This window comes from Emydura macquarii, unplaced genomic scaffold (assembly GCF_026122565.2).
Source record: "Emydura macquarii macquarii isolate MOO-44397 ecotype Brisbane River unplaced genomic scaffold, CSIRO-AGI_Emac_v2 contig_383, whole genome shotgun sequence".
Lineage (NCBI taxonomy): Eukaryota > Metazoa > Chordata > Testudines > Chelidae > Emydura > Emydura macquarii.
In genome coordinates this window covers 11995534-12023098 of record NW_027130520.1, presented here as the reverse complement: position 1 = coordinate 12023098, position 27565 = coordinate 11995534, and the positions used below count along the sequence as shown (strand labels likewise).

At 39.2% G+C, this 27565-nt stretch overlaps 1 protein-coding gene across 2 annotated transcripts in view; it reads right to left on the bottom strand.

Moving 5' to 3' along the window:
* The window catches only part of EMC2 (ER membrane protein complex subunit 2), a 64698-nt gene extending 37532 nt beyond the window's left edge, over positions 1 to 27166 (bottom strand). Inside the window, exons 1-5 of one of the 2 annotated variants that reach the window (XM_067537393.1) lie at positions 27046 to 27166; positions 17359 to 17472; positions 13806 to 13870; positions 9895 to 9980; positions 2933 to 2990 (exon numbers count right to left, since the gene is read on the bottom strand). In XM_067537393.1, coding sequence (XP_067393494.1) covers positions 2933 to 2990; positions 9895 to 9980; positions 13806 to 13870; positions 17359 to 17472; positions 27046 to 27085 — 363 coding nt within the window. In that variant the 5' untranslated portion in view covers positions 27086 to 27166. The remainder of the gene's footprint in view (positions 1 to 2932; positions 2991 to 9894; positions 9981 to 13805; positions 13871 to 17358; positions 17473 to 27045) is intronic. The other variant, XM_067537394.1, reaches the window with a different exon arrangement.
* Between the last annotated feature and the right edge of the window lie 399 nt (positions 27167 to 27565).

Genomic DNA, 27565 nt, shown 5'->3' with positions numbered 1-27565 from the left:
CTATGAGAGATGAAGAGACAGAATTAGGAGTTAAAAGGGAATTTTCAGATTTTTAAAAAAATGTATTTAAAACCCATAGTTTCTATATATTACTAACATTTTTACTTCAACAATTTACGAAAATACTTCTATTCATACAAGTTGTAATGCAAGAAGAGAAGAAATATATAACTATAACTGTGGAAAATGGCTTCCCATCAAGCTTTTTTCCCTGTATGTTCATGAGTAAAGAACAGCTTTTGTACTACTGAGAACAGTTACATTTGATACCTATGGAGGAAATAATAATTGGAATGAAAGGAAGTGAAGGAGCTTGGATGCATCATAATACTGAAGTGATGCAAGTCGGGCTATGTAAACACAGTGATGTACAATGAAAAGCCAAGAGACCAATGAGTCTCACTGCATGCAAAATCTAGTTACTTACTACTATCTCAACCCTGAAAACACTAATATGCTTGAGCATCTATGTACATATGAGCAGTCACAATGACTTCAATGGGACTTGTGTGTAAAGTTACTTACGTGTACAACTATTTGCCTCATCAGTGATTAAGTAAAAACTAACAATGGGAGCCAAGTCTATATGACAAAATATAATTCAGCATTGTCCTACTGTGCTATCTTACTATCTATACATTTTGAATATGAAATAGCCACCATCCTTTCATATTAAAGAAATCGCCAGTGTAAGAATATAAGCTGTTGAGGTTAAGGGCTGTGTCTTCTTTTGTTTTTGTATTGTGCCTATGGCAGCATATTGTAGGTACTACTGGGGGTGGGGAAAAAGTGTTGTATTTAAACATTAGAAAAAATTTGAAGGGGAAATAATGGCTAGTAGGTTAGAAAGTTCCTATATATATATTTAGTGTTTGTGAAACATTCAACTATATTCATTTTGGGGAGGGGGGGGGATTGAAATGCTGAATTGTCCCCAATATTTGTTAAGTGACATTTCAGGACATTGCTAATGTTCAAATGCTTCCTTTATTTTTGTCAAGTCCATAAAATTCAAATCCTGTGCAATGTAGTTCCCATTCCACATGATGTCAAGGCATGCACCCAGCTGCCACCAAATCCCTACAGAACAGCACTAGAGATGAAAGCCCACGAACAAAGATGTCACAAGCCCCAAAATATTGACTTTTTTAAAAAAGAAAATCTTATTTTATAGTCCACACAAATGTTGAAAGATACAATATTGAGTGGTGTGGAGGAGGACATCACATATATTATTTCTAATATGGAGGCTCTGGTTTCCAGACTACCTATTAAGGAATAAAACATCAACAGAGACTGTGTTAGGGCATCCCATTAAGTGGATGCCGCCAGTTGCAGGGCATCTGGATTTAGTGGAGCCACAAAGAAAAGAAAGGGAGATTTCATTTTAGAAATATCCTTTAATGTGCCTTTAACCTCCTTATTTGGAACATTTCAATTCTTGATTCAGCTTTGCAAAACTCCTATGAAAGCCTCCAAGATGAGGAATGACCTACTAATAAGACAGGACTACCAATATTTTACTTGTCAGTCCAAAAAAAACAACCACCACCAAAAAAACCCCAACACACATTATTTAGCCCAGGGGAATGGATACATTTTGCAAATCTGCCATAACATGATTTTTTTTTGGTGGGGGCAGAGGTGAGGAGGAGAAGAAAGGACTGTTGATATTTACAGAACACCTTAAAGTTAAAAAAAAAAAAAATAAAGGACAAAGACTAGTTTAATTTAATTGATGCTTGAAGCTAGTAACTGCAATTTTATACATCTAAAAAATAAAACTGCTACAGACTCACAAGATATACAGGTGCTATCACTCATGCTCGAACAAGTACTACGTACCAATGGTGATAAAAAACAAAATAAAACAAAAATAGGAGAGAATTACATCCTAAGAACAGATTGAGAATTTTACTAATCCAAAAAAACTAAGAACAAAGAAATCATTACCCAATTTCAAAAACACAGACTACCTTTTTAATGCATTCTAAAAGAACGTGGAATCAGCCAACTGTCATTCAAAAGACCCAAGCCTACCTTTACCATATCATGGTAAGTTCCAACTTTATCCAACAGCTGTGACATAGACGAGCTGTTGCCAGCAGGGTGGAGCTGGAAAAATTTAATCATTTGCACCTTCAAACTCTCACAACCGGTGGCAATATAAAGTCTCAAACAAAGAGGTCCTGCAAAGTAGTTCCACAAATAGCACTGAAGTAATGTTTGAGTACGAAAAGCAATGCTGGACTGCAAGTGCCATCTGCATGCACGATGCCAGGAGCCCAAAATCTCTGCACAGTGATTTTTTTTAAGTGAGCACACTGTACAGCGAATTGCAGTTTGACTTAAGAGCAAAACTATAGCCTTCCAGCTAGTAAACTGAGATAAATATTGTGCAATTAAAATGTTACCGGAACATATTTTAATTAGATTTTCAAAATCAGATTAACAGAAGCTAGGGATAGGAGAAATGTGGTAGGCTAGTTAGTCCATCTACCACCTAATACTGGATTGCTACCTATAGGACTACTTGATAGCCCGAGCTCCAGCCCAAGCCCTAACATCCACATGTCTAGTTTTAGAGCACTAGTTCAAGCCCCGCTAGTGCAAGTCTGTCTACCAGGGCTGGGAGGCTCGCTCCCAGCTGCAGCACAGACATACCCATTAAGGCCAATGAACAGGACTACTATTTACAGCGATAGGCTCTTTAAATTCAACATACGTAAAAGAAAATGCAACCATGAATCCCTTTGATGAAAGGAAGTTAAATAATTCTGAAGACAATTAAATGCTAGAATATTACACTAGGAAGTTTTTTTAAAAATAACTAATTAAATACCTAATTATTTCACTACAGTTGTACTATCAAGAAATTAGTACAAATTAAAACAGTTTAATATTCTATTTCTAGGGAAACCATTTAACTTACTGTATTGGTTGAATCTTCTTGTAAAATTCTGTCATATAGTTGGATGGCCTCGTCGTACCTATTTAAAGATACCAATAGAAATAGATGTGAATTCTAGAAAATGCTGACTCAGTTAAATTATTTGGTTAAAAACGTTTTGATTGGTTCTGTAATTAGGTAACAGCATTGCAGCATTTTCTATACAGGGTACTGCGCTAACCTTACATAGCTTCAAAGGAAAATGTGTACTAATAAGTGAATTTTACTGTCCTTGCATAAATGTTTACTCAAGCAAAACTCCCCTCAAGGAACTCTTGAGTAAGGGCTGTAGTATTGGGCTTCACCAAATAAACTGAAAAATAAATTGCAGGTGGAATATTATTTACATTGCACCTGAAACAGGGTAGGTATTTTATATCCCCTTTGTTTCTTCATTCTGCCTTTTTAGTTATCTAGAAGGGCCTTTATTCCACCCCCACCAAAACCGAGCCATTTTAAAATAGGCCACCCAGAACAAGAAACTTGCCACTCCATTACAGCAGTTGCATTTCAAAGCTCCAGAGCAGGGGTCCCCAAACTACAGCCCGCGGGCCGCATTCGGCCCACCAACATATTTTGACCAGCCCGCAGAGTCCACTTCCCCACTCCTGGCCACACCCTTCTCCCCTACCCCTCTCCCACATGACATGGGCTCAGGACCCCAGCCAGGAGGAGCCGCTCCAGCCCATCATAAGAGCAAGACTGAGTGATGTGGCCCTAGCACCTGAAAGTTTGGGGATCCCTGTTCCAGAGAGTCACATTTTGGATTTAAAGTTTCTCTTATGATGGTGTTAAGCGTAAGCAGCAGAATATAATGGACTGTGAGGTTACAGCAGGTACCCCACTCACCCCTAGACTATTGCAAAGCATGAGATTAAGCCCTTACACTCACCAGAACACCACAGATTTACTCCTTTCTAATTCTGCTACTGGAAGTATACTAGAAATAAGTTAACTCCTATCGCTACAATGAATATCTCTACTGTTTTAAACCCTATCTGAGAAATATTCATCATCTTATCCAGCCCATTTTATCATCCGAGTTGGACAAAAAATAGTTTGATTGTATACATAGTGTAGGTATCTAGATACTGGGTTATAACCACATGGTATGGGGTCTATTTAGCTTCTTCATATCATGTCCATAGACCTCCCCCTGCAACTTGAGACCGTTGCTCCTTGTTCTGTCCTCTGCCACCACCGAGAACAGCCTAGCCCCATCCTCCGTGGAACCCCCTTTCAGGTAGTTCTTTATCAGATTTCTACAGGGTCTTTACATCCTAAATATAATGGCTACAAGATCAGCTGTTTGACAGAGCACTTTATTCTCCAGTCCAGTCCAGCTGCAGTGGCTGGTGTGGCTGACAGGCCAGCCATACTGGCCACTGCTGGAGCCCCAGTTACTAAGAAGGGACAGATAATAGTAATGGGAGATTTGATTATTAGATTATTTGATTATAAGAAATATAGATAATTGGGTTTGTGATGATTGGGGAGAACCACACAATAAAATTGCCTGTCAAGTGTGAAGGTTGCGGATCTCACAAGACATCTAGACAGGCTTATGTGCAGTACTGAGGAGGAGCCGGTGGTCATGGTACATGTAGTGACATAGGGAAAGGTAGAAGAAAGGTCCTGGTGGCCAAATTTAGACTACTAGATAAGAGATTAAAGTCCAGGATCTCCATCTCCAGCATTCTCTGAAATGCTTCCAGTTCCATGAGCAAGGCCAGGAAGACAGGCAGAACTGCAGTGTCTCAATGTATGGATGAGATGATGGTGTAGGGTGGGAGGCTTTTGGTTTATTAGGAACTGGAGAACCTTTTGGGAAAGAAGGAGCCTATGCAGTAAAAATGTGCTTCACCTAAACCAAAGCGGAATCAAACTGCTGGCATGTCAAATTAAAAAGGTCGTAGAGAGTTTTTTCAACTAAGGATTGAGGGAAAGCCAACTGGTGTGGTGGAGCACATGGTTTGGACAGAGACATCCATTTGGAATTAAAGGGGAACTCTATATCCTAGTAAAAAGGATAGCAAAGAAGTTGGTGAAGTAAAGGTAGGAGCTAGTGAAGAACTAGTCAAACATAAAACCGTTCCATTTAAATATAACAGAAGAAGGCAAACAACTGAATATTGACAAATGTACAAGTGCTTATATATAAATGCTAGGAGTCTAAATATTAAGATGGGTAAACTAGAGTGCCTGGCATTAAAGGAGGATACTGAAACAATAGGCATCACGGAAATTTGGGGGAATGAGGATAGCCACGGGACAAGGTAATACGAAGGTGAAAAATATACGGGAATGACAGAATAGGTCGCACTGATGAGGGAGTGGCACTGTGTGTGAAAGAAAGCACAGAGTCAAAAAAGTAAAAATCTGAAATGAATCAAAACCACACCATAGAATCTCTAAGAATAGAAAATCCATGCTTGAACAATAACAGTGTTGCAGTCGGACTATACTACTACCTGACTAGGAAGCTGACAAGGACAGTGAAATGCTCAGGAAGATTAAAGACGCTGATTTCAGCTGTCCTCATATTGATTGGGTATATATGTCACCTCAAAAAGGGATGCAGAGATGAAAATTTCTAGACACCATAAATCAGTGGTTCCCAACCTTTTTGTCTGAGGGCCACAGATATCATTTTTACAATACTGAAGGGCCACCAGTCTCCGCCAGCCGCCTTCCCCCCACTGCAGCCAGATGAAAGGAGTTCAGTGAGGAGGCTGCCTCCTCGCTGATCTCCCGTCTCCCTGGCTACAGCAGGGAAACCACACCTGACCTGTAGCCCCGTGCGCTCCACCTGGGTCCCTAAGCAGTGGCTCCCTTCTGCAGCCAGGGGGACGGGAGATCAGTGCTCCCCTCTCTCTGGCTCCAGCAGGAACCCCAGCACTATGGACCTAGATGCAGCGCTTTGCCGTGCTCCCTGCTACAGCCAGGGGGAGGGGAATGCTGATCTCCCATCCTCTTGGCTGCAGCAAGGAGCCTGAACCAGTCTTTTAGACCCGTGGAAATGCGCTCCGTCTCTGTCCTTAGGTAGTGGCTCCCTTCTGCAGCCTGCAGGAGACAAGCCGTGGGCCACTTTGAAAGCCCCTGCGGTCCACTTTTGGCCCCCAGGCCACAGGTTGGGAATCACTGCCATAAATTATTGCCTCTTGGAGAAACTTGCCCTGAAACCCATCATGGGACAGGCAAATCTTGATTTAGTTCTAAGTGGAGCACAGAATCTGGTCCAGGAGTTGAATACAGCTGAACTGGTCAGTAACGGTGACGATAATATAAAAAAATTAATATCCTTTTCAGTGAAAAAGTGCCAAAAAACACACCACAGTAGCATTTAACTTAAAAAAAAAAAGGAATTACCCAGAAATAAGGAAGCTAGTTAAATAGGAAATTAGAAGGAACAGTCACAAGGGTGAAATGCCTGCAAACTACATGAAGATAATTTTAAAATGCCATAATGGAAGCTCAAACTAACCGTATTCCCCAAATGAATGTTTTTTTAAAAAAAATTAACAGTAAGACATCCAAAAAATGCCTCCGTGGCTAAACAGCAGAATTGAAGTAGCAGTTAGAGGCAAAAGGCGTTCTTTAAAAATTGGAAACGAGATGCTAGTGAGAATAATAGAAAGGAACATAAACTCTGGCAAATCAAGTGTAAAGGCATAACAAGGCAGGCCACAAAAAAAAAAAATGAAAAAAAAACCTAGCAAAAGGCAAAAAAACTCAGCAAATATTTTTGAATACATCAGAAGCAGGAAGCCTTCCAAACAGTCAGTGGGGTCACTGGAAGGTGCAAAAGGAGCACTGAAAGAAGGCCATAGTAGAGAAGCTAAATGAATTATCTGCATTATTCTTCACTACATGGGATATAGGGAAGATCACTATACCCAAGCCATTCTTTTTAGGTGACAAATCTGGGGAACTACCCCAGACTGAGACATCAATAGAGGAAGGTTTTGGACCAAACTGATTAATTAAATTGTACTATGTCACAAGGACCAGATGATATTCACCCAAGATTTCTGAAGTAACTCATATATGAAATTGCAGAACTATTAACTGTGGGATGTAACCTATCACTTAAATCATGATCCATACCAGATGATTGGAGGATTGCTAATGTAAATGCCTATTTTTAAAAAATGCTCCAAAGGTGATCCTGGCAATTACATGCTGGTAAGCCTAACTTCAGTACCAGACAAATCTCTGAACCTATAATAAATAACAAAATTATCAGACACATAGATAAACACTATACATTGGGGAAGAGTCAACATGGCTTTTGTAAAGAGAAATCATGCCTCACCAATCTATTGGAACTCCTTGAGGGAGTCAATAAGCATGTGGATAAGGGTGATCCAGTTGATATAGTGTATTTGGACTTTCAGAAAGCTTTTACAAAGAGCCTTACCACAGGCTCTTAAACAAACTAAGCAACCAGAGGATAAGAGGGAAGGACCTCTCATGAATCAGCAACTGACTAAAAGATAGGAAACAAAGTAGGAGTAAATGGTCAGTTTTCACAATGGAGATAGATAAATAGCAGGGTTCCCCCAAAGATCTATACTGGAACCAGTGCTACTCATCAATTATCTGGAAAAGAGGGGTAAAACAGCGAGATGGCAAAATCTGCAGATGATAACTATCTTTCTTGAGTAATTTTGTAAGTCCAAAGCTGACTGCAAAGAGTTACAAAAGGATCTCACTAAACTGGGTATTGGGCAACAAAATGGCAAATGAAATTCAATGTTGATAAGTGCAAAGTAGTACACACTGGAAAAAAAATAATCCCAATTATACATACAAAATGACGGGACCTAAATTAGCTGTTGTCACTCATGAAAGAAGTCTTGGAGTCGTTGTGGATAGTTCTGCTCAATGGGAAGCAACAGTCAAAAAAGCTAACAGAATGTTAGGAGCCATTAGAAAAGGGAGAGATGATAAGACTGAAAATACCATAATGCCACAATATAAATCCACGGTATGCCCACACCTTGACTACTGCGTGCAGTTCTGGTTGCTGCATCTCAAATAAGATGTATCAGAATTGGAAAAGGTTCAGAAAAGGGCAGCAAACATTATTAGGGGTATGCAACAACCTCCATACAAGGAAGAATTAAGCTGGTACCGGTCTTTTTAGAAAAAGAAATGACAGCGGCCGGGAACGGACACATGATAGAGGTCTATATAAAATCATGAGTGGTATGGAAAAAGGGTAAATAACACTTTCTCGTAACACAAGAACTAGAGATCTCCTGATGAAATTAATAGGCAGCATGTTCAAAAAACAGAAGCAAATACTTCTTCACACAACACACAGTCAACCTGTGGAACTCATTTCCAGGGGATATTGTGAGGGCCAAAAGTATAACTGGGTTCAAAAAAGAATGAGAAGTTCCTGAGGATAGGTCTATCAATAGCTATTAGCCAAGATAGTCAAGGACATAACCCCATGCTCCAGGAGTCCCTAAACCTCCAACTGCCATAACAATCAGGTACTGGCCACTGATAAAATAGAATACTCAGCTAGATGGACCATTATTCTGACCAAGTATGACCATTCTTTTGTACACATGCCTATGATTAGAGTCTACTTATCAAAGGAATGGGCCAACCTCTTTAATTTGGTCATACAAACATGGACAGAAGCACGTACAAGTTGACAGAGCTGATTTTCACTCTTTCGAGCAGGCTTGAGAAACAATTTTTGCCACCTATCCCCCAACCAAAATCAGATTCCTATTCACTATGCCACACCAATATGCATAGGCCAGAGCTAAGAATTATGGAGAAGGACTAGCAAAACACCACAAATCAACTCATTTTACATAAAAGTGGGTGTGAGATAAGGATTGCTTAGCCTTAGTCTCCTGCTGCAGCAGTGGAGCCCAGCTTTCCATTCATTTCAACCCAAGCAATAGGCTTCATAGTTTTATATCAATTTACATTTTCAAAACATTCTTTGAAAGGAATAGAAAAGATGAGAAATATCTGTTAAATGAAAATAGGTTTTCCCCCCTTTATACTTCCAATGCCCTGGAATTGGGATGGCCCAGGGGCTTAAGGCCTCAAAAACCAACACCGTAAGTAGAGTGTGACAGGAAACAGTTCATGCTAGGTACAAGTGTTCCACGTCAGCAGTTACTAGAAGCCCTTTGCAAAATTGCTAGCTGCCACACCACAGGTAGATGGTTTTGGAATAGGATATTGTAATGTGATATACAATGTGTCCAAAGAGGGAAGTCAGGCAAAGGGTACAGGTGCCCTGCAGGACAGCACAGCTCCTGGGGTAACCTTTGTGGAAAAGGTCTTACATTATGGACATTGAACCCATCTAAGTTATTTGAACCATCCTACATAAAATATAACAGAGTTATAGTCCTTCTGTAAGACAGGTCAAAAAGATCCAGAAAGGTTATAGTCTTCTCTTCTATATTTTATAAGGGTTTTGGAGTCATTTCTATAAAACCTTATCAGTTTCATTTCTATTAAAATTCTATAGCCATAAGGACACAGCTTGGGAGAAGAGCTATATTCGTCATTTATTTGGGGCGGGGCAATGGCTTTGTATGCTACTTGGAATTCTGGGTCTGCTGGATTAAATATGTTAGCTTATAGCTATGGCATATGGACTATGTTTTGCCAAAAATTGTCTAGTATTTTACTGTCTATGGCCTGGTGAGGGCAAGTAAAGGATCTTTTAAATCTATCAAGTCCAAATAAAGATTACAAGTATTGTAATGTTATGCAAGCCAAAATACAACAGAAGCGTCTAAGCACAATAAGATTATGCCATTTTTATATCATTTTTATAAAGGGAAGAGCACTGTATAAATTCCCTCCGCTCTGAATTTCACTGTGGGAAGAATTCCTTTTTAAAGAGATATCAAGCACCTTTTCCAGACAAGAATAAGGTTTTAAAATTCAGCCATTACCTTTCCATATATTCAAATCTCATGCCAGTTAATCGCTTAACTCTGTGGCTCCCAGGGAACTGTCGTCTTAGCTCCTGAAGACAAAACTACATAAATAAAATAAATGTCTCTCAATTATGATTCAGTTTTGAGTGACAACTACTACTTATCACATTAAAAAAAAAATCAGAAGGCATATTTGTCACCAGCACTTCCTACCATAATCAGATAAAAAGCATAGCAATGCCTAGTAAAAATATATTACTTCCAGTCCAGTGATGTCCACAAGGATTCCAGAATATGCAGACAGACCATAGACACCAAGCTGAGAAAGACCCATGGCCAACCACTTACAAAAAAAGGTACTAATTGTTTTCAGAATTTAAATTATTTAATTCAGCCAATACCCCCATGAATATAATTATTCATCACATGGAAGGAAAAAAAATGCAGTATCTGATTGACTAAGTCAACAACCTGGAATATGACTTTTGATTAAAAGAAAACAGCAATTTCTGGGATAAGGAATAAAATGCATTAATAAAGACAAGCTCAGAAATTGAAACCTTGTCAGCTGGAAGACTTAATTCCACAATTAATTTTCCAAGCAAACAGCTAAACCATCAGGGCTTCTTGGAATCAGTTATTTAGCTTGAAAATTAAGCTTGCCTTTAAAAACCCTTTAGTGCTTTTCACATTTGAGGCCTTCCTAAAACAGTGCACAGGAGAAAAATCCTGCCTACAAAAACAGTAAGAGTTCAGGTGGCACTTTTTTGTTTAATGAAAGTATTTATTATAATGGAACAAATTGTGCTGATATTCATTGCTTTTTTCCCTTGAAAGAAGCCGTTCATAACTATTTGGAATACAAAGAAAAAATGTATGTATAATAATGTTTGTGTCACTGGGTTAAATCGATACTACAGGCACAGGATATGCAGTCTGGATACTCCTACAAGCAATGGGACAGGTGGGCAGGAGAAGGAATTCACCAAGACAACATCTGACTTATGGGTTTACAAATGAAGACTATGATTAGGTTTACACTAAACTGGACAGATTTCCAGAAGTGCTCAGGATCCACTAGCATCTACTGTTTTCTAAATGGATGTTTTGAAAATGGGGTTTGTAGTGCCTAATAAAATCTATTTTAACAGATGCAACATTTCAAAATTATGTATGTCCATAAAGACCACATTGGCTAGTTCAATTATTGCCTTGCAGCCTACTGCACCAGTCTGGTTTGGTTTCTTAATCTTAAGGGTCTGATTTAATCCTATAAAGGCAAAGAAAATGTAAACTATAATTTTAGCATGTTAGACACAAGTTTTGCAGGTGTCTGCCAATAGCAGATGATCTCACTAAAGCCATATGTTAGAAAGATGGAATTGGCTACATGTAGTATTTGCATGGATTACACACAGCTATTTAGTACAAGAGTGTTGAGAAGACAAAACAAAACAAAACAAAACAGGTGAAAGCCATCTCAGACTCCTCCATTTGGAGCAGATGACACCAATCCCTTAGGAAAGATGCATCATAGCTGTCAAGTGTTTCACTGCTAAGAAGTAGGAATTCCAAACCATTCACATACTCAGGGGCTGCAGCTGTAGCAAAAGGCCACTATGATGTTAGCTAGTTTGAATTAAAAGTGTGGACTTGTAACAAAACTAAAAAAAAACCCAACCCAAATCTAAGGCTTTCACTACGCTTTTGGCCTACACTCAGTGCTGTGTATAAGCAGCTACACTCCCACATCATGCTGTGTTTCTTATATGACACTAAGAGGCCAGTAGTTCAAATTGAAAACTGCTAGTTGGGTTATTAGTAAACACAGTATTTGGCAACTTTTGATTTTTTTTTTCCCCCATGTTGGTCCATTTAAGCACTTCACAAAAGCATTATTAAAAAAACCCACAGAGTTCAAAAATACCTCAGAAAAAATTAGTGGAAAATAGTATGAAAAGAGGCTTCTCTCAACCTATTCATTTATTTCCTTAGTGGTCATCACAAGACAATTGCTTCTTTATTTTGTGGAACAGAAGACTTATCCAAGAGGAATTCACAAGGCTTCCAGGAAGTGCAATATATTACGTTATTGCATATACTGAAGCTTACCCTGAACATGGAATTGAAGATTATTATACTTTTCTAATACTGGCTATTTGAGAAGCCGAGTTCCCAGTTCTATACTGCCATTGCTGTGGTCAGTGAAAACACTTGAACTGAACCCCTGGCATTTCAGAGTGCACAAGGTGCTGTAACAGCAGTCTTCATACAGGATTCTGAACTATGGAATTCTCTCCCTTCTTGGTTTGAAGAAACCCAGGCCTTCTAGGCACAACAAATCACAGAGTTTTTCCCAGGCCTTTGGGAAGGGCGATGTCTGAGGTTTGAAAAGTATGCACAGAGGTACTTTTTGTCATTTTTCTCTCCTGATTTTGGGAAAGTTGCTGAGTTTACTTTTGTTTGCATTTTTAATCCATGGTAATAGTGCTTAGAGCCCTGGATAGGCTCTTTGTCTTTGAAAGCATGATTTGTATATGTACAAATAAATAAGTCTGCATATAACAATAGGTATATCCATTTAAAAATTACATTACAAATCTCTCTTCAGGCCTCTTACATAACATGCTGAAGAAAGAATTAGTTCACTAACTGCACAGCATTAAGAATTATTAGCTAAAAATCTTACTCTTTTCTCCCCCTGCATCTAAGTAATAAGGTTAAAAACAATTGGTTGAATGAAACATCCAAAAGGCTTTTTAAGCTTTAGAGACTGACTGTGACCTGCAACAAAGAAATTAAAATATAAGAAGGCTCCCTTAAATTTACTTAACTGGCCATTTCTAACAAAGCTATTGACAAGATCAGCATTCTTTAGATAGTTTTAGATAGTTTTATAGGATGCTAGGCGCTATGTAGCTTGGACATGTCAGCTCTCAAGAAGTATGCTATTTAACAGATAACATATTGAAGTATTCTGCAAAAAAGATGTTTCTACTGCTGACCAACTTCTATGGCTAAAATGCAATAACTTTTAAGAAATGACTAAAGGCAAGGCCACTTGTTTTCTGAGTTTGATATATCAAATGTTTGTTAAACCACTTCTCCTCCTCATTCTCAGTTGTTTTATATGGGCTTGATCCTGTTCTCATTTAAGTTAATGGAAAACCCGCCACTAATTTTAATGGGATAGGACCAAGGCTCGTGTGACTATCAGTCTCCCTTTTCCCTTTGCTGGAGCATTCTGGTGTACTTTCAGGGGATGAAAAGTGATGACACACAAAGTTGTAACTTCAGCTCCAGTACTTCCTCCTCGGGACTCATAGGGAGGAAGGAATGAAAGAATACAACTCAGTATATTACAGTATGAAAAACAAAGCAGGTTTAACTTTATGACTTTATATATCATGAAGGAGCAATAAAGGGTACAGCCAATTTTTTTGCTTTAACGTTCACCTCTAAAAATGCAGCAAGCAGCTAAATCACACGTATTGGCCTTGTCAATGCACTGTGCAAGCATTTAGCTGCATGACTCCTGTTAATGTTAACAGTTATCATACAACTAAATCCATATGCATGGCACTGACACTTTATCTCAAAGTGTTTGTAAAACTGATACAATTTGAGAGGTTTCCAACAAATATTCTCTGGATAATACGGGAGCTTTAATATTATTCCCAGCATTCAGCCCATATCAGAGTACCTATAAATATCTTAAGAGCTAGAAGAGACATGATCTGTCTAGACAAAAGTTACACATTAGGGTGGGTGGAGGAGGTTTCTCCCTAGCAGTATACTTCTTGAGATCTGACATGTCCAAGCTACATAGCGCCTAGCATCCTATAAAACTATCTAAAGAAATACCTGGAATAGGTTTATATGAAAAAAATGTAAGGTTTCAGTGAAAAATCAGCTTGACAACTTACCAATGCCAAGTCATCCCGACTACAGTCCAGGGCAGCAATCATCACCTGTTCATATATTATCCAAACTAGACACAAGAGAGACATATTAAATGTGTACAATTGATTTTTCAAAATGATGGGAAACACCTAAAATGTAAATAAGATTAATGAACTCCATCTTTGTATATTTTTCCCTACCACTCCTGTACATCATTACTGAAACAGGAACATTTTAAACATACTGCTGGAATTAATTAAAAGTATACTTATGAGATTTTATTGCTTTCAGTAACATAAAGTACCTTTTGACATCTTGAAAGGTAAAAAAAGTCTTTGAAAGGTAAAAAGGTCTTGAAAGGTAAAAAAGTCTTTGCTTTTTTTAACATTGTATCTACAGTTTTCTAAACAGACCCATTATGAAATGCACTGTGACCAGATCTGGAGAGTAGCCACACATGATAGAAAGAAAACAATTTTTCCCTTAACTGTTTTACTACCATACAGTAAGTACAAATCCCTGTCAATACTGCCTTCTTCCCTTTAGCTTGGGAATTAGCTTTTTCCATTGACACATATGATAGTGTGTAGGGGGCAAGTGAGAATGAGGCCCTACTGTGCTAGGCATTGTACAGAGTGACAGACAGTCCCTGCCCCAAAGAGCTAACAGTCCTGATATACAAGACAGAGAACGGGTGGGGGGGGAAGTATATAATGTACAAACAGAGTTGCCTTGTGAGGTAGCGAGTGCCCTCAAGTTAAGTTAATGGGAGTCAAGGATGCTCAGCTCCTTGCAGGACCAGTCCTGAAGCAAAAATCTTCCACAAAGAGGACAAACAGCCAAGGCCACTGCTGCCCAGAAAACTTGAAGAAAAACAAATTAACCCTTTTTATAGGAAATTTTATAAGTACAAATCAAAACAAAAAAAATTAACCTTTTCTCCTACCAGAATAAAGGCTATTGCTCATTGTACAGGTATTTCTAATTACATTCAAAGAAAAGTGGCATTTAAAAAAAATCAGATTTCATTGGAACACATCAGACCAGTTGTCCACTTCGTCTGGTATCCTGTCTCTGGTAGTGGCTAGCTTCAGACTGCTTAGCACAAGAACCCCTTCAGCAGACACTTATACAATACCCTGCCAGGGAAGCCAAGGGCTTTTATATATATATATATATATATATATATATATATATATATATATATATATTTTAAATTCCATCCAATAGGGCTTGGACTGTCCATATAATAGTCCAGTCCTTCTTTGACCACTATTAAACACTCAATAGCTTTTGCCAACAAGTTCCGTGGGACAATAAGATGTTCTTTTAAAAGAAGGTTCTTTTGATCAGTTTTTAAACTGTTTCCTTTCAGTTTTATTGGATATCCTCTGTATGACAGAACAGTGTACACAGAGATCCACAAGAAGATAAATTGGGTAACTCATTAATTTTTAGTCTATATAGGTTTGGAGTGCCTTCCAGTAGTGCATTAAGCAATGAGCTAACACCTGTCTCATGTGGTTCATTCTCTCTCTCTTATGTCTTCCCGTGGGAGTTGGTGGGGAAATTATGTTGTGTCATCTTTGAGGGTTGGGCATTTGTTGTCTTATTTTATAGTTTTGTATGAGTCTATTGTGCACCTCTTATCTGTCTCCTCTCTAAACCAAAAAGGCCCAATATTTCAGTCATTCATAAAAAAAGGCTTTCCATGCCTCTTGTCATTTTCGTTGTCCATCTATGAACCCTTTATGTTTCTGCCAGATCTTTCCTGAAACATCAATCAGAAGTGTAAATAATTTTGATGCTCTTACACATTTTCTTGGAAGTCTAGCAACTCAAATGAACATTGCAACTAATTTAACTAGTAAAATCTGATTGCAGTCAAATTATGGGACACAGATATAGCCCAGTCTACACACTTACTCTGAAAATGAGGATGAAGACTGGACTAGACACGATTGGGCACAAAGAAGAGTAACTCAGCCTAAAAAGCAGAAGGCAATGGAATGGCCTACTGTAGAAAGACAGGGGAGCGTGGGGGGAAGTAGACGAATACTTCCAGAGCACCCCACAAAGCCAGCACCAGCCCATAATAAATTGTAATTTTCCTCATAAGTGATTAACAAGATCCTAATAAAAGAAGTTAATCAAAGGTGAGTTTCTGTTTATTTAAAGAGACAACAATGGCAATAGCTCCCTTTGTTAGGCCTGTGTTAATTTCACCACCAACTTCTTGCTGGAGGGACTATCAAATCCATCCATGCAGTCCTACAGTGCCTTTAGAATAGCTTCAGAGGAGATGCAGCACATGCCAGACTTTTATTAGATACTGAAAGACTCTTCATCCCAAGAAGATTGTGCTATAATATAGATAGGGAAGGCTGTTCGCATAGATTAGCCATACAACTATCTAAGGAGGGTGTACTATTTGCAATGGTTAGGATTTTAAAATCCCTCTCATTGAAAGAATATTAACAAAAAATTTCAGACGCAAACATTGCAAGAAAACTGGAAGAATACCATGGCATAGGGAACCACCTTTCTGAGAACATCCTAAATTGAAATATTTCTGGTCAAACATTAAGAAAATGAAATCAAGAGTTAGTCCAGGATATATTTTGGCAGATTTTTATCACTGGGCAGTTAAGGTAATCATAATTAATTAAAATTAAACATGGACTTCTTTAGAACCCTTCAGACTTCAATTAGTAAAGTATTTCATCATTCTGGTTGCAAAAATCCAATAGCAACTGTACAAGACTATGAAAATGCACTGCTTGTATTAGATAAACCAAATTATAAAAAGGAAAGCCAGAGAAAAGAGGAATGAACATTAAAAACAAATCATGGATATTTATCTCTTCCAGCCTGTATGGGATTCATATGCAAACCTATAAATGTTGCATTGCTGTATTTTGTTTTTTATACTGCTCTTACACAAATAAAGTGATACTGTATTGTTGTTTCTGAACATCCCTTCTGGTCTGAAGCACTGTATGCCAAGTTTTTGTTCAGAGACACATAACATTAAGCAATTAAAATCCCCTGAAAATAGCTATTTTATTATTGCAGAAACCCAGACATGCCCTGAATTATAGCATCACAAATGCAATTCTACAATAAAACAGTTTTTATGTTAATTTCTACAACATAGTATCACCTATAGTTTAGTTTAAAGAATAACAATCCCTCTCCATGTTATATAACTCCCTCATATTCTTTGCCATTACTCTAAAGTGTAGATGTGTTGAGTGACAGCTACATTATAGATCTCTGCCAAATGTTCACAATGTATTTTTATGATTGGTCACTGTTTGCCAATCCAAGAGCCCAAGTAGGTATTCACCTACTTCTTCTATACTACATCTTTGGGAAGTAAGCCAAGGGCTCGGAATATTGGCAAATTACAAAAACAAAAAAAAAATAATGGATGTAGTCAACATTAGTAGATACAGAAGGGCAACAGAGTAAAATAATATGGGGAGTGTAACAGGAGAACAGCAGGGTAATAAAACCAGCTTCACAAAATAACTGCTACAGACAGTAAAAGTTTTTCAAATAATTTCAACCTACTATCATCCCCAAGCTTGGATGCATATTCGTTAATTAACTCTTCTCCAACTTCCACTATCTGTTCGCTGTTCCGATAGTTTTCTTCCCTCCACTTCCTCATTTTATCACGCATCTCTGAAAAACAAAATATAAGATTTCCATTCAGTAATGTAATGTGAAGTCTATTTCTGGAATGGACTTTGAGGGGTAGAATCTATTCTCCAACATATGCAGGAGATCCATAGAAGTAATTTCCATTAATATCAAAGTCACTTGTGGACAGACTGATGCCTGGAACTTTGAAATTGTTATCTTGCAAGTTGCAACCTTTGTGGAGACTGTTCAAAAACAAGCAGTGAGGGAGAGGGAGGAGTAATTTACTGAATTTGTGAACTCAGAGGATATTAGGTAAGTAATCTAAACATCAAATGTGAAACAGACTCCCTGAGAATACAGATTCAGCTCCCAGCATAGTCAGTTCAAGTCTTTTAAGAGCCAGTGTAGATCAATGTAGTACCAAACAGTTAATGTGTGTAGGGCTTCCAAAAAACAAAAACCTTAAAAACTGAGGTCCTCTCGTACTGGGGATAACATAGGTTGAAGATCTTATTCAATCTTCCTACAGGCATACCCTGGCATTCTTATCTTTTCTCTACTATGGGTGCCATTTGTCCATCTGGCTGTCATCATCTCCAACCTCCAGTTAGTTATATTTGAGTGATGCTGTATGATTATACTTGGGACACACTTTGAGATTCTCCTGCATGGAAAGCACTATTATATATATTACATATTAAATTATTATATTATAATGCGGTTCATCAATACTGGGAAGGAAGGGGAGTCCATGGGGAATGGCCAAGAGGAAAAATAACACCCAAAAAGTGGAATTCACCTTACAACTGTTCTAAACTACAAATACAAAACTTTATCATACATATAAGAAAAACAGAAGAACTCCTATTTTCAAATTTGTGATTGGTATCTGCAATGTATCCTTATCTGATAACTTTCAGAATCCCTATGAACTATAATTTTCCTATAGCCAATAGATTCTGCTATTTGTTTTCCAATTTGACATTTCAGCTGCAATGGTAAAAATATAAAAGAAACTAATATTGTATGTTAATGTACCAACTATTATATGCAATGCATTAACAAAACTAGATGCAAACGTTGAATTCCAGATCGAGGCAATTCAGTTTTACTACTAAAATTAAATGAGATGAGAGCAGAGATGCATGTACATATTTTATAAACTTTTTACTGGACAGATTTTCTGGACATCCCAACAAGTAATTTAACTTTATGAACATGACATCATCCTCTGTTATAGGAAACAGGCTCAAAGAGCTTTTAAAGTAAAATTCTTATTGATGTTACACTTATCATATTTGCAAGCCACCACCAAAACTGCTTTGTATTTATTTATATCAGCTCTATGGGAATAAATCTGACTTTGGAAGAGATTGCAAAATATACGAAAACTCAGCTAATATGAAAAGCATGTTTTTATAGTAAAAATAAATAACTGCTCTAAAATCCCATTCTAGGAATATTCTGTAAGATCCTATTATGGTATGCAGCATGAGAATAAAGACTTTCTTTCTGCAGCAGTAAATGGAACCCAAATGTGAAAACTACCAAAGCCAACCACTTCAAATCCAGGTAAGATAGAAAGAGTACCAGGTTTTCAATTTTTAAAAGTGCATTTACTATGGACCCAATCTAAAAAGGTGCAAGATCTGATCTTAAGGTCAACTGGGGTAGAGGGCACTCCATCATCTTACTGACCTGGCTTCGCTTACCCTCAAAAACACCAAACACTAAGAATACAATTTGATACCACTCCCTTAGATAAGGGGGGAGGAAATGGAGGGAGAAAAAAGAAAAGAATTTTCACATTGTTATATTCTACTTCTTACTATGAAAACATACCAAGCAAAATTACTGCCAGTGTTATTTTTAAGTTTACATCATTTTGGGGAAAAAATACAATGACAAAGCTGAATTTTGACAGTTTTCCTTGCATTTCAAAATGCACAAGTTAACAAAATAACAGTTTAAGAGTAAATTTAGACCCTTTTCCATCTACCAGAAGTGATCTCAGATCTCTCATAACACTGTTACCGTATCACATTTTATATTTTGAAAGACAACCAAAACTACCTCAGGGTTACATTTCATGTGCATGAGTAAAATTAAATGGTTCTTGACAAGACAATCCCTGGAAATTTAAAAATTAAACAGCAAGAATGTGAGTGAACACAAATGTATCACACAAACTGATAGTCTAAACATACACAAAATAAATAAATCATCCAATTTTCACCAATTAATTTACTTGACAACTATTAAAGCTTCTATACCAGTATAACTTTCAAATGTAATACTATCTAAGCTATTAATAACATTCAATGTCAACAATTAATCACCAAAGTAGGCTTTTCAATTATGGAAAATAAAAGCAAAACACAGAGCATGCTGTATCCCTTGATCACTGAAAGTGAGAAAAGAAGTAAAAATAAATGTTCTAATATACATAAATCCAATGAAAGATATGTTAGTTAGATTATAAAGTGCTGAACTCTGAACAGAAGGCAAAAAGTTATGAAAAATGTTGGTAACAATCTAAGCAGATTTTGGGGGGAGGGGGGCGGGGGTGAGGGGTGTTAGGAAACTTATCGGTTGTGTCAGTATGATTATACTAAATGTTCAGGGCAAGTAGCCTGCACTTTGTAATATAGGGCTGGACAACAACAGCAGTCTTAGACTATGGGGGTTGCGTTGGGAGGTTGATTAATTTCAGTTATATTTATTATGTTACTAAATATATATAAGTTGATCTGGAGGAACTGATGGGTGAATTTTAGTATAGTTTAAAACAAAAATCAAGGTCATCCAGAGTTATGGATATATAAACCAAAGTGTTGTAAGAAACCTACTGAAACAGACACGTTTTGTCACAATATTATCGTGGTGCACGATAATAGAATGACCCCAATATGCTCAGTTCTACAGAAAAAGTGAAATGCAATCTCTGCTCCGGAGATGTGGAAATTGGGGTTTTCAGTTCCCATTTTCTGGGTATCTTAAATTTTCTAAGTATTTTAAGATTTTAATTTTCTGTATTTTGCTCAGTGTGCATTTTGGAATATAGTTTTCAATGTTTACCATTAAAAACACAACTGAAGAAAATAAAACCAATGCTGTTAGAGGTTTTATTACCCAATAGCTGACATTCACATTTTCTGCACTTTTACCTGGACACGTCTATCTCTTACTGTGATCAATCATTATGCAGTGGGCCCACAATAAGAGGGATTGTACATTTTTATACTGCTTTCCTTTCACAGATCTTAAAGTCCTTTACAATGGTAGCTTTATACCTACGTTTCCCACCCTCATTTGTAAAAAAGTAACTGGTTAAACAACTTGCCCAAGGTCACACAGTAGGAAGTGGCAGAACTACTGTGTTCCATTCAGGTTCTTATCTCCTTGCCCTGTAACACAGTATCCAAGCTTCTGAATAGCAGTCTGAGCAGGAAAGAAAACCCTCATCTACTAACAAAGACCAAAGCATTATCCCCTGGCCCATGTTGCCTCTAACTGTGACAGCTCAACATCTGCAGTTAACTGAACTAATGTTTCAGAACCTCTCTTTCCTCTGTGGCAACCTATTTTACAGTTGTCTCATTTGGTGTATAAAATAATAGTAAACTAAATACTGTCTTATGATCACAATAATAAATGAAGGGTGCTTAGAAGCAAGTTCAAACAATTTACAGGGCATAACAAAAATATTCATAATCTTTGAATGTGTACATGGAAATAGGCAGTTAATAAATGTGAATCCAATTCTTAAGATGCATGAGGAGAGTAATTTTGTCTTCATAACAGAAGCAGAATTTTCCAATAGTTATTAACTTGAGTATAATTAGAATTGCACTTTGAAAGCTGACCTGCTTGGAATGAATCTGAGACTCTCACTTCACTACAAATGAAGCAGCCCCATATCTAAATTTGCAAGAAGCAGATCTGCCATATACTGTATCTTTAATTTTGTTTTGGTTTATTAACCATTTTTCATTAAGTTTTAATAGTTAGGGTTGTTTTGCTAGCTTCTAATGTGATGAGACAGGTAACAAGATTCTAAAGAGTCTATACAAATATCTTAACTATCGCTCACCACTATTCAAATTAAGTGATTAATGGGCTAGCAAATAGTAAAGTGATTTGCTTTTGGTGACCTAAAGAAATCATCATCAGGTGAGGGAGAGGAATCATCAAGATATAATCTGCAGAATTTGAGATATCTTCTTTGACCTGCCTTTCTGGGAGTGTGCAGTCCCCTCTTTGACCTTGGTATCCATTGAAGAAGAAACATTGACTCTGATGAAAATTCCCTGATGATAAATTCTCCAAGATATGTGTGGATGTGCATTATTAACCAAAAATCATTACTTTAGTTTTAGTCAAGAGTGAGATGATAATGCAATTCTGCTTGTGTGTGAGCGTGAGAGAGTGGAGGAATCTTATTTATTTTGAGTAATTCTGACCTGATAAGTGAGCCTTAACATAAAAATTAAATGTAACTTTACTTGACAGTCACCCTAACTGCTCACTGCTGTTTGGGTTCAAACTGACTTTCATTACACTGTCCAACTGCTGCTACACAGCACCAGTTCCTGATATGGCTCATATATAAAATCCTTTTTATTTTTTCCTTCATAGATCAAACTCATCCCTGGAGTAACTAACTAAATCAACTAACTAAATCTTGCATCTGACAAAGCAGGCTGCAGCCCACGAAAACTTATGCCTGCAGAAATTAAATTTGTTAGTCTTTAAAGTGCTACAGGACTCTCGTTGTTTTAACTAAATCAATGAAGTCACACCAGGAATGTATCAAAACTATGCTTAGTTTGCATGAAAAAAATTAGAAGAATTCAAGTAAAATGTAATAAAGCAATATCCTTGATATACAATGCTTATTGACAAGAGACATAAATGTTATGCTTATAAAATAAATATGCTTTGGGCCTACATAAAGAATCTGTACAGTTTATGGGCACATTGAGAAATGTATTAATAAAGGAGTGTCGTCTTTGGAGAGCACTATTCTAGACATTTGCAATGATTAAGGCTACAGTTTTGGCATGGGTATTTTTATTGAAAGTCACGGACAAGGTGCGGGTAATAAACAATAAATCATGGATTTACTGAAGCCTGAGCACTGCCGCTGCGGGGCTGATGCCTGTGCTCCACCACCATGGGACTGAATTATTGGAATTTTCAGGAAGTCATGGAGGTCTTATAAAAATCTCAGAATCCATGACCTCCATGATTGACTCATAGCCTTAGCAATCATCCACTTACTAGGCTGTGCTTGTAGTACCTTCAATTTAGAATATCCAATTTTTTCTATTTTGTATTCAATTTTCTCCCATTCAAATTGATTAGTGTGTCACATTCCAGTGATGTTAACATAGGAATGCTGCTATTGGTTTGCTTCAAAAGGTGGTACTGAAAGAGAACTAAAAAAAATCCTTAAATTAACTATAGAACTGAATCCCCTAAGCAACATTATTTAGTGTCCAGAGGCCCCAGCAAGGATTGGCAGTCCATTGTTCCAGGCACTGAACACACATAAAGTGCAAGTTGTTGCCTGACCCAAGAATTTACAGAATCCAATTCTAAAAAACAAGGCCCAACAAGGAATCACAGTCACTTCCATGCCTCTTTTATGCAGCCTCCTATGTATGGTACAACCTGACTGCATTCACAAGGCCCACAGCCTGCCCACATGGAGGTCCTTCTTAAAGACCCACTTCCGCCATACTGCCTACATTGAATCACATTGAACTGTATATAAATTGTATATGAATTGCCTGTTATTGTCTTTTCTCTAATCTCCAACTGTTTGTCATTGAACAGCAAGCTCCTAGGAGCAGCGTCTGCCTTTTTTAAATGTTTAGAAAGCACCTAGCACAGTGGGCACTACTGACAACAGCAACACGGCTAAGAGGCATTTAGGATACAGTTTACTTTACCCAAATTTCCTGCAACCTTCTCGAACTCTCTCTCTTAAAGATGTACCCCAGCATATATTCTGCTGGTGTCATTACATCAGCCTCAGAGCCTCATAGGAGCATGGAGCCTGACTACTAGAGGAGGATGGGGAGAAGAGGTCTGGATAGAAGCTTTTTACAGCAGATTTTGCAGGATTTTGCTTAGTTTTTAGCACATTTTGTTTGCAGCCTGGACATGAAACATCCACCCTAGAGAGAGAGAGAAAAACCCAACCATCTCACCCATTTCCACATCAGCTCTTCTGCATGTGTGTCCTGTTCTTGTCCAGGGTTCTCCCCCAGCTGCCAGCCAGAGGACCCAACGCTCATTGCTGCAGGCTGTCATCCTGACTTGCAGGGAAGACCAGAATATAACAATTTAAAAAGTCAATTATGACAAAACTCTCCAGCTACTTCCCTGCAAATTGCAGCTTCTTTAAGAACTGAGGCCCATCTCCTTTGATAAAATATCCCTGTGGGTTTTTGGGGTAGTTTTTTTTAAGTGTCCAACAGCACCGTTTCTCAAACTGGACAGTTATAAACCCCTTTCAGGATAGATGCAAGGTTTCAGTTTTCTTCTGATTTAAGGAATCCCTTTTCCTGTATTCATGTTCATGAATACACTGTGTTCACTTAAAGGGACTTGCCTCTTTGAAAAACTGATTAATTTCAAATAATTCAGTTTTCTGATACAGCACCAACCCTCTATATAGTTTTATTTTATTTTATAAGACACTTCTGCTCACCTAATGATGTTGAGAATGATCTTAGGTGTTACTTGTAACAACTGTAGATGCAATGTTTGCTAATGGAAATGTGATGTCAGACTGACAGCGTTCCTTTAAGATTCAATCAAAGTAGTTCTGCTCGGAGTCAATGGGCAGCATATTCAAATGTGTAGGTTACTGCCAGAATATCTCCTCTTCCAATATCCCCCCTCTCAAATCTAAAAAAAGAACTACCATCTATGCTCAGGGAATGCCTCCCTTAAGTCTCCTTTTAAAACTGTTCACATTTTTCTTCAGTTAGAGGTAAAAAACAAAGATTTACCAGTCATGTAGTCATCGTATGCCAATACATGATTGCTTTCTATTATATATATATATATATCTTGTTTTAGGCCTCATTAATAGAACAAAACAACAGACATTGATAATGACTTAACTTGGTCGTGTGCCCAACAGACCGTAGTGCTGCATGGTCTGGCATTTGTGGATACGAGATTAAATTAGTTATTTGTTGCAAAGTACTTTGGGGATCTCAAACAAAAGCCTCAAAGTAAAATAATTTTCTATAATGTGAAATGCACCTAAAAAGTGTATGGATTTAGGATGAAACTTTCAGAAGTAATTAAGTGACTTCAAAGCAACAGTCCCATTGCAACTTATACTCAGAAGTCGCTCAGGAGCTTTTGAAAAACCCACACAATTCTCACAGATACAGTAGTGAATGTTACCAAGAATTACAACTAATTGAAGGTGTCAGTTGCGTACAATTTTCTGTGAAGTTTTCTTCACGGCTTGAAATTTTCCATCCATTTTCTTTTATTTGAAAATCTGAGTTAAATCTGTTCAGCCATTTTTGAGGCCAGGGCTAGACTAAAAAAAGTTGGACACTGTAGACACAGCTTATACAAGTGTTCTTTTGCTGGTATAGTTTATACCAGTGGTTTCCAACCTGTGACCTGGGGGCCGAAAATAGCCCGCGGCTCCCCTCCTGCTGGCTGCAGAAGGGAATCACTGCCAAAGGATTCAGGCGGAACTTTCTGCAGGGCTAAAACACCGGTGCAGGCCCCTTGCTGCAGCCTGGCTGTAGCAAGGAGCATGGCAAAGCACTTCACCTAGGTCCCTAGGTGCTGGGGTCCCTGCTGGAGCCAGAGGGAGGGAAGCACTGATCTTCTGTTCCCTTGGCTGCGGAGGGGAGCCACTGCCTAGGGACACAGGTGGAGCACATGGGGCTACAGGACGCATGCAGCTTCCCTGCTGCAGCCAGGGAGACCAGTGAGGAGGCAGTCCTCCTTCTGTCTGCAGTAGGGGGAGGGAGGCCTAGGGCCTGCTGGCAGAGACTGGTGGCCCTTCAGGGTTGTAAAAATGATACCTGTGGCCCTCAAGCCAAAAAGATTAGGAACCTCAAATGAAATACAGTTATACCAGCTAATATAACTGCGCCTAAACTACAGTCTTTTGCAGGTATAAAAATGTCATTTTTAACAACTTGCATCCTTATATTGAAAAGAGTTTCTAGTACAACACTGGCCTGAATTATTGGATAATGAGAAACTACACTTCTACACTTGAAATTAAGGCTTTTTTTCATTCAACAATGAAAGGACAGTTGGAAAAACAAAGTCTCACTTAGTAGTGGTCTGTCTGCCAAAAGGTTTGGATACCCTGCAGGTTTAACTACAATGTGAGCTATACTCATGAACAGAAATTTTGTAACAGAGCACATTGTGTGAGAAGGTTTGGGAAGAAGTTAATAACAGGAGTCCTGTTCCGCACAAGTGATATCCCAGTCAGGAAGAGAGGACAAAGTTTTCCTGGACAGTCCTTATTTGGGAGATGCTGGCAGGCAGCGTAGCTTAAATACTGAGAAGAGGACCAGGGGGAAGGAATGTCAAGTAAGAATGCAAAAAGAAACAATGCAAGTTTTATGCAACAAGAAGTAGAGAGAAACCCATCCTGGTAATAAGACAGTGGGTACCAAAGGCAACATAACCCAACTCCTGCCAATTGACATTTATTACCCCAGTAGATTCCCACTAGTAAAACTACCATTTGGGGAGAAGACAATGGTCATTCATTTGCCATGTTGTAACATGTTTTTGTCTTGCTGGTGGAGAGAGAAAGAGATCAATTATAAGTATTACAGCAAGATCAAAACATGTTATAACAACATGAGCCACTGACACCATAGTTTTACTCTCAGCTATCAACCCTTTAGTTTTAGGGCCTATCTTAATGCTTTCAAATGGGTTGAGGTGAAAGGGCCAGGGGACCTTTGCTGCTACTGTTTGCACACAATGTTACTGAAGCTGGGTTACACATTGCAGAAGGCAACTGGTTGGCACAGGTATGTATCTGCTTAAAAAAAAAAAAAAAAAAAAAAAAGGAAAAATGACCATCAAGGGACCGCAGTCTCGCCGACTGGGCTTTTCCCTGCGACAGAAGCTAGCCCAGGTGAAACGAAGCCCGGGCCCAGAGGATTGGCCGGCATGGGCAAGGCCTAAAGCAGGCCCTGGACAGCGTTAACCATCTCATGACAACCTGCTCTGCACTCAGGCCTCTGGCTCGGATTCCTCAACCCGCCGCCGCCGGCTGTGCGGTCTGGGGCGAGCTGACGCTCTAACAAGAGCCCGCCGTTCCTGGGAGAGGCTGCTCCACCCCAGAGCCAGCGCTAGCGACGAGGCAGGAGCACAGGCCAGAGAGGCGGGAATGCCCGGCGCTGAGCCCGGCCCCAGCCGGACGAGACCCCCTCAGCCCACGGCTCCCCCCCAGCCGGGCAGCCCGTGAGCCGAGCCAGGCCAGGCCAGGCCAGGGCCACGGGGAGGCAGGAGCCTTTGCCCTGCGGGGGCCGGGCCAGGTCACAGAACTAAGGGGGCTCCGGGGAATCCCCCCGCCCGCTCGGGCGCAGTTACCTTCCCAAGTCACGTCGTACAGCTCCGAGACCTTCGCCATCTTGTCTTGCCGGCGTTCCCGCCCCGGCCCCGCCCCGCTGCTTCGCCGTAAGGAGCTGTCTCAGGCTGCGCACGCGCGGTGCCCTCCCTTGGTCTTAGACTGCGCGTCCAGCTGTTCAAAGGCGCCGGCGGGGGGGATGGACGGACGGACGGACGGAGCCTGGGCGGGGACTGGGGAAGTGGCTGCGCGCAGGACGGCGGAGGGTCGAACAGCTGGAGGCAGGGGGAAGGCGAGGAACGGGGCTGAATCAGGGGCGGGGTGGGACTCGGAGCTGGAGTGAAGCGCTGCCAGGCGGTGGCAGAGGAAACCTCAGGTTAGGAATGGGCAAGGGGGATAAAAGTTCCCACGAAGTGGGGGAGCCCTCTGTGGTGGCTGCAGAAATAGGGGGTGAGGGGCTGTTTTCCCCACTTGGCAGGACCGTGCCACTCACCTTCCAGGGCTCGGTGTTTAGAGGCTCAGTGCAAGCCCAATGCTTGGACA